The sequence below is a fragment of the Micropterus salmoides genome, unplaced genomic scaffold (assembly GCF_014851395.1).
Source record: "Micropterus salmoides isolate LMB-PRFRI ecotype aquatic unplaced genomic scaffold, ASM1485139v1 Ms_hic_scaffold_7, whole genome shotgun sequence".
NCBI lineage: Eukaryota > Metazoa > Chordata > Actinopteri > Centrarchiformes > Centrarchidae > Micropterus > Micropterus salmoides.
The window spans coordinates 33078666-33085731 of NW_024044459.1; the positions used below are offsets into that span (position 1 = coordinate 33078666).

Genomic DNA, 7066 nt, shown 5'->3' on the forward strand with positions numbered 1-7066 from the left:
GGGGTGGGTACTGTCCTTTAATATCCTTTGGGCTCTGCGTAGGCACCTCCCCTCACCGATATCTGTGATGCTCGGGAGATGGGTACCAATGATCTTTTATGAGCAGTTTTAATCACCAGCTGCAGTGCCCTCTGGTCCTGGGCCATGCACATCCCAAGCCAATTGATGTTTCCAGTCAGCTTAAATGATGAAACATCATTTGAATGCACCACAAACAATTCTCTGAACCATTTCTGGCTGTGAATGTATGAGGAACAGTTATCTACATTTCCAACGTAACATGAGCAGTTTAAGAACATTGATGGGTAAGACCCCTACAGTCTCCCCTCGCCGATGTCACTGATGCTTGGGAGACGGATACCAATGATCTTATGAGCAGTTTTAATCACTAGCTGCAGAGCTCTCCAGTCCTGCACATCTATTGCCAATTAGTGATGTTTCCAGTTAGTATGAATGATGAAACAACATTTGAATGCATCACAAACAGTTGAACCATTTCTGGCTGTGAATTAATGAGGATTGACTGATTTATGAGATACAGTTACCTACATTTATGCCTAAGATCTCTACAGTCTCTATCTAGGACTTGCATTGTATGTCAGTTCAGTGTAATATACTCTCTTCACTCCCTGTTGTATCTATCAATCAGATCTTTGAGGTAGCCAACAGACATATTTTGAAAATGCAAGCACAACTACAAGAAAACATAGAAACTGGGATTTGTCTTGCTTCACCTTCATGTACTGATCTGTTTGCATTTCTTCACAGAGTTCAGCACAAGGTCAGGTTTGCGCCCCTACGGCTATACAGGTGCTAACTTGCTTTCTTAAGGGTGCAGTACAGCACCGTCATGATAGTGATCGGTTGAGATGTAATTTTAGACTCTGTTGCTCACCGCCTGAACACCGCCTGTAGATATTTACTTAATAACAATAATGATGAATACAAATGTATTCTTTAATTTCAAAAGTTTAGTTAGATTAAAATTTCTACTCGGTCACGAATAGTTGTTTCACATTGTCATTGATTTGTCTCTGGCAACATTTCATTACCCATTGCAAATGAGCAGGTAAAAAAAAAGTGATCATAGCCTAAACCAGTATTGTTGTGTTTTAGCTAACTGTGTAAATATAAAAAATAATGGTTGCTGTTGTTGTTTAAATTACATCATATGTCATGACCAAACCTCATGTAACTCATGACTGTAAAATAAATGTAGTGGAACAAAAAGCAACCAAGCAATGTAGTGGAGTAAACATAAAATCTCACAAACTTGAAATACTCAAATAAAGTACTGTTAATGCACACTTATATTAAAAGCACTTAATTACATTGTAAATCTGCAGCACCACAAAACCTCTCAAACCACAGTTTTCATCTGTCCTCAACAGTGACACATGCCCACTTCAGTCCAGTTGTATTTAAATTGTTCATATTACTTACTGTCTACATGTACACTTGGCTTAAAAATAATATTATCCATATTTACTCAGTATTTTTCCTTCAGTAGAAGACAATATTAACTTCTGTCCTTCTTGACATGCACATGCAACATCATTAAAAGTAATTAAATGAGAAAAAGCGGCATATTGTTTTACATTTTATTTTATTACACTTCATAACTTCATATTCACTGAACGGTTTGACAGCCAACGGCAGAAAGATGGCAAATGCAGTCAACAGGTTTGAGTGAAAGCTTCTTTCTTCCAAACAGCAGACGCAACGACATTTGACAAGAAACCTTAACAGTGTTTTCTAGAAATGAAATACCAAATAAACCTACACTTGTGGATATTTCCAGCAGTATTTGGACTGTTATTCAAATCAGTCTGAATCTCTCCTGCACGGTAAAACCCATCTTTTACAGTCCTTCTCTCTCTCTTTCCCTCTCATTGTAGGTGTGGGACTCTTGGCACTGTTTCTGCTGAATCATGTGGATATTGAACAATGACTGGCTGGACAAAACTGACAACTAATGAAATAACTTTGTGGGAGTGTGACACCCCGGGGTGGGGGGAGGCTACACGGTGACCCCTCATTTCAGTGTGCTGGGCCTATGGCAGGCCGATCTGCAGGCCAGCTTGGACACTGTGGGTACTGTTGGCAGAGTTTCCACCCCTGGGCTTCCCGTATATATTGAGCTCATCGTGCCATCACAAACACACTGGCACAGACAGGTACTGGTAAGAGGTTCATGTCCGCCATGCTGTGTTTTATAACATTTACATTTAAAATTTGTATCAGTGTTCGTTTTCCTTTTGCCTCTATGTTTTAGGTTTAATCTCTACAAACTGTGTCAAACTGCACTTCTGTGTTCAGAAGGCTGTGGACTACAGAAACATGTTCTGGAGGGAGAGGGATGGGCACCTTTGTATACATGCATATGAGAAAATAATAGAAAACAAAATCTATGAAAGTGGGATTTAACAGCAGTTTGACCTGCTGGTATTTTAAATATAATGATACAAGTTTGTTTTAAATCCAGCAGACAGCCGTAGATAGTTAATGAAAAAACAATGAAATTATAATTTTGTCTGTTTCTTTTCAGTTTCATCCTTGTTGATCCATTCACTATGGCCACAGACCACCAGAACCCTGCATCCAAGCAGCAGCAGCCAGGCACCAGTGCGTTTAAGGTGAGAGGAAATGCAACAGACATGCAGAAATCAATCCACTTACCATTTACAACTTCCTCCTTGGAGTAAGCGCTTGTGCACTCCCTATTTGGAATCACTGCATTCTCAAAATGTCAGATTGGCAACAAGAGTTAAAAACCCTTTGTCTCCTCTTTTCTCCCGTTGGTACACAGCTGGTTATCTATGAGCAGGAAAACTTCCAGGGACGCTGCCATGAGCTGACTGGTCCCTGTAACAACCTCCAGGAAGCAGGCGTGGAGAAAGTGGGCTCCATACTGGTGCTGTGTGGACCGTGAGTGTGGACCAGAGACTAGAAGACTAGAAAATGATTTAAAACCAAAAGCCGTAAAAGAGATAATGGGAGTAGGGGATGGAAGGGAGGAAGAAGGCCTGACAAACAAATTATTGTGTGCTAAGCAGATTACACTAGTTTTTAATCAATCACATCCGTCCATCTTTTTCTCTTCTGTCCTCTCAGATGGGTGGGATACGAGCAGGCCAGCTGTAAGGGGGAGCAGTATGTGTTTGAGAAGGGGGAGTATCCTCGCTGGGATTCCTGGACCAACAGCAGGCGCAGTGACACCATTGTTGCATTCCGCCCAATTAAAGTGGTACGAAAATACACTTTTTACTGTTACACCGCCCCCCAATAAGTTGCTTAACAAATCATCCACTGGGCTAATGCTTTGCCCCTCCTTCAGGACAGCCAGGAGCACAAGATTGTCCTTTACGAAAACCCCAGCTTCGCAGGGAAGAAGATAGAAATCATAGATGACGATGTCCCCAGCTTTCATGCGCACGGCTACCAGGAGAAGGTCTCCTCTGTCCGGGTTCAGAGTGGCACGTGAGTCCCTCCTCCCTGCAGATGTTGTGTGCTACTGCAAATAAAGTCTCTTGTCACTTTCCTTACACCTCTAACTGCCTCTTATCCCTCTCTGTGCTCCTGGTGCACCAGTTGGGTGGGCTATCAGTATCCAGGCTACAGAGGCTATCAGTACCTGTTTGAAAAGGGGGAGTACAAGGACAGCAGTGAGTTCGGAGCCCAGATTCCTCAGATCCAGTCGGTTCGGCGCATCAGAGACATGCAGTGGCACCAGAGGGGTGCTTTTCACCCCGTCAACTAAGCTTGTGACTCTTCCCTGTCATGAACCCTGACCTCAGCAGCCTTGCTCCCTTCCAGCACCCTTTGTCCTCCATTTGCACCACACAGCATTTTGATATCTATTTCAGCTGTTGCAGTAGTGACATTCTTTGAAGCAAACTAATAAATCCTTATTGCTTACATTTGACTTGGTTGTGTGATTTACCTCTGTTTCGCTCTCTGCACGCCAAAATCTTAAAGGGACACGAATTTTTATTAAAATTGTCTATAAAGGCACCAAAAAAGCAGTTTCATGTGCACTGGCTAACTCCGACCTACAGGTTGTGCTGCAGGAGCTTAAAAATGCCGTCACTTCCTGTTTTCCGGCGAAGAAGAGCTAACACATGAAAAACATGCTGCTTTATTTCGTCGTGTAATATGTACGTCGTTTACGTAAGAAACGTTATATTTTAAAAGCAGTTTTCTAGTCTATTTACTCCCCACATTCTCAGTTCAGACCTCGGTGCGTCGGAAACATTGGTATGAAAATGTCACCTAATATAAATGCTTAGCTTAACTAGGCTAGCTAGACATGTTTAATGTTGACCGTCTTGACTTTCGTAGCACTGCACTTTTATCGTGCTGCCAAACCTGATAGATAATTAACAGCCGCGTTTTTCCTGTACTTTATATATATATAAAGTTATTTTTAAATGTTTCTGGGGTTGCCTGTATCAACTTTATCCCAATAAATTTGTGTTGTCGGAGTCAAAACAAACAGGGCTGCCTCACATCTTTCTTTGCTAGCGAATATCCACCTTCAAAGTTGATAATTAAACAAGGTTTGCTTGTTGCCAAAAGTACATTTCTATTAGACAATGATTAAAGACGTTTTATGAGTCATTTTGTTCAACTCTTTTATTCGGCATGCCTATAAAACATACTAATAGTCCACTAACATTACTTGTACATGTTACTTCCTTCCTTCTTGTATGTAGGCGATTTGGACAGAATGCATTGTGGGTTAAGTTATTTCTAGTCTGCACGTTGACGTCCATGAATTTGTGTCTTGATGTATTTTTTTTTTAGCTAATATAACTATGTAAGATTACTTCACATTAAGTGAATGATGATGAAAGAGAAAAGGACATTAACTAAAACCTGTGGGTCAGCTCTACTACAGCTACTACAGTAGGTTGGTTTTCATTTATAGGAAAGACTTTTGACAACAACAACTGTATAACAAACAACATTGTTTTCCTTTTAAAACAGTCAAGATGCCTGTCCATTGCAGTAGCTGTGTTGACAAGCGCGCCGTGCTGAAACGTCCAAAGACAGGCCACTCGCTGTGTAAGGAGTGCTTCTTCTGGGCCTTTGAGGAGGAGGTGCATCAGACGATTGTAGAAGCAAAGCTGTTCAAACACGGGGAGATAATAGGAATTGCGGCCTCGGGTGGAAAGGACTCCACAGTGCTCGCGCATGTGATGAAGCTCTTAAATGAGCGGTACAACTATGGCCTTGAACTTATGCTTCTCTCGGTGGATGAGGGAATCACCGGGTACAGAGATGACTCCTTGGAGACAGTGAAGAGGAATCAGCAACAGTATGAGCTGCCACTGAAGATTGTGTCGTACGAGGAGCTGTATGGCTGGACTATGGATGCTATAGTGAAGCAGGTGGGACTGAAAAATAACTGCACCTTCTGCGGGGTGTTCAGGAGGCAGGCGCTGGACAGAGGAGCCATCATGCTGAAGGTCGACAAGATATGTACAGGTAATTACAAATTGCATTATTAAAATGTAAACGCAAGAAATTCAACTTAGGCTTTATGTCAAAGAATAAATGTTCTGTTTGAATGTGTTACAAAGGCTGGATCTGTGTTTGTGTTTTCAGGTCACAATGCCGACGACGTGGCGGAGACAGTGTTGATGAACATCTTGCGTGGGGACATAGCTCGTCTGCGCCGCTGCACTGCCATCTCCACAGCCAGCGAAGGCGAAGGGGTTGTGCCGCGCTGCAAGCCGCTCAAATATGCGTATGAGAAAGAGATCGTTCTGTATGCTTACTTTAAAAAGTTGGACTACTTTTCCACTGAATGTATCTACTCTCCCAATGCTTATCGAGGGTATGCAAGGACCTTTTTAAAGGACCTGGAGAGTGTGAGGCCTAGCTCCATAATTGACGTCATCCACTCAGGGGAGAACCTGTCTGTGCGGGAAGGGGTGAAGATGCCTGTGCAGGGAACCTGCAACCGCTGTGGCTACATCTCCAGCCAGGCTCTGTGCAAGTCATGCGTGCTGCTGGAGGGGCTGAACCGAGGTCTGCCGAAGCTGGGCATAGGCAAACACCACCGCCTGCATGACAAACTCCTCTCCCAGCAGCCCCTTACTGAGAAGGAGGAGAGAAAGCTGAAATCAGAAGACTTTTGACAAATATTTTGCCCTGTTTTATTTACCATAGGACAGAAGACATGACATTTTTGAAATAAACCATGATTGTCATATTTTACACAGGAAATGACTAGTGTAATTTCATCAATTTAATATTTATTGAAAGTTTGTATGGAATATTTTAATTTGGTTAAACTGAGAAACATTTCAGCCCACGTGAAGCTTCTTCAAAGCATAGGAAGTCCGTTCACTGCTGTTTTACATCTGCTAACTTCACTGAGATGCTATGGAAACATTCTTTCAAATGGTTTTAATTTTGTCTGAACATAAGGTCATATTTAATAATAAATGAATGGTATGTGTGTCCACTTTTTGTCATATTTGCCTTTGTGTATTAAGCATGACGATGGGAGATGTTTGACATTTTTCAGTTTCTTTGAAAGCTTCGATACCAACTTGTGTTGAGGAATCAGCATCACTTGGTTTCCAAATTACTGGATATTTAAAACACACATGCTTTAAATAAAACTTAAGTTGTGTCCACCTACAGAAGGCGTGCGAGATGCAGGGACAAGGAATTGCAACTTTATTTTGTTTTTTTAAAGAGATGGTTCATGTTTGAATGAATTAATATCACATTCCAATGTGTTTTATGAACTATGATTTAATAAATGCTTTGTTTTCTTGTTTCTCCTGGTTTTTCGTGATTTGGATGAGGATGATGTTATTATCAATCTCCTGAAATATACGACTTGATGCTCAGTGTTCTTGTGAAACCAGTGGAAGTCAAACCAAGTAAACAATGCCACATAATACTCTTTACAATCTAAAACATTGTAAGTACTACAGACTGTGCAGAACTCAGCTGCTAGGCTTTTAACCGGAACCAAGATGTACAATCACATCACACTTTACATTGGCTCCCTGTCTGTTTTAGGATTGATTATAAGGTCCTGTTG

General features: G+C 41.6%; 2 protein-coding genes across 5 annotated transcripts; both read left to right on the forward strand.

Annotated features, from left to right (window-relative positions):
• The first annotated feature begins 1639 nt into the window (after positions 1-1639).
• On the forward strand, positions 1640-3920 carry crybb2 (crystallin, beta B2). Its single transcript, XM_038704273.1, has 5 exons — positions 1640-2636; positions 2810-2928; positions 3115-3247; positions 3338-3480; positions 3592-3920. Exons 1-5 carry the CDS (start codon positions 2574-2576, stop codon positions 3758-3760), a joined length of 627 nt encoding a protein of 208 aa, XP_038560201.1. The 5' UTR covers positions 1640-2573; the 3' UTR covers positions 3761-3920.
• A 144-nt stretch (positions 3921-4064) lies between these two features.
• Positions 4065-6794, forward strand: ctu1 (cytosolic thiouridylase subunit 1 homolog (S. pombe)). Of its 4 annotated transcripts, none has more exons than XM_038704270.1 (3): positions 4065-4157; positions 4990-5490; positions 5611-6794. In XM_038704270.1, the coding sequence occupies exons 2-3, from the start codon at positions 4995-4997 to the stop codon at positions 6144-6146; spliced, it is 1032 nt and encodes a 343-aa protein (XP_038560198.1). In that variant the 5' UTR covers positions 4065-4157; positions 4990-4994; the 3' UTR covers positions 6147-6794. The 4 variants fall into 4 exon arrangements, with proteins under 4 accessions (XP_038560198.1, XP_038560196.1, XP_038560199.1 ...); XM_038704268.1 differs by having other exon boundaries at positions 4092-4257; XM_038704271.1 differs by having other exon boundaries at positions 4100-4170.
• The last annotated feature ends 272 nt before the right edge of the window (positions 6795-7066 follow it).

Excerpts from the sequence above, each read along its gene's own strand:
- crybb2 (XM_038704273.1), top strand. The coding sequence starts at position 2,574 with ATGGCCACAGACCACCAGAACCCTGCATCCAAGCAGCAGCAGCCAGGC. Across the intron at positions 2,929-3,114 it reads ATACTGGTGCTGTGTGGACC|ATGGGTGGGATACGAGCAGG; the intron begins GTGAGTGTGGAC and ends CTGTCCTCTCAG. Across the intron at positions 3,248-3,337 it reads CATTCCGCCCAATTAAAGTG|GACAGCCAGGAGCACAAGAT; the intron begins GTACGAAAATAC and ends CCCCTCCTTCAG.
- ctu1 (XM_038704270.1), top strand. The coding sequence starts at position 4,995 with ATGCCTGTCCATTGCAGTAGCTGTGTTGACAAGCGCGCCGTGCTGAAA. Across the intron at positions 5,491-5,610 it reads GGTCGACAAGATATGTACAG|GTCACAATGCCGACGACGTG; the intron begins GTAATTACAAAT and ends TTGTGTTTTCAG.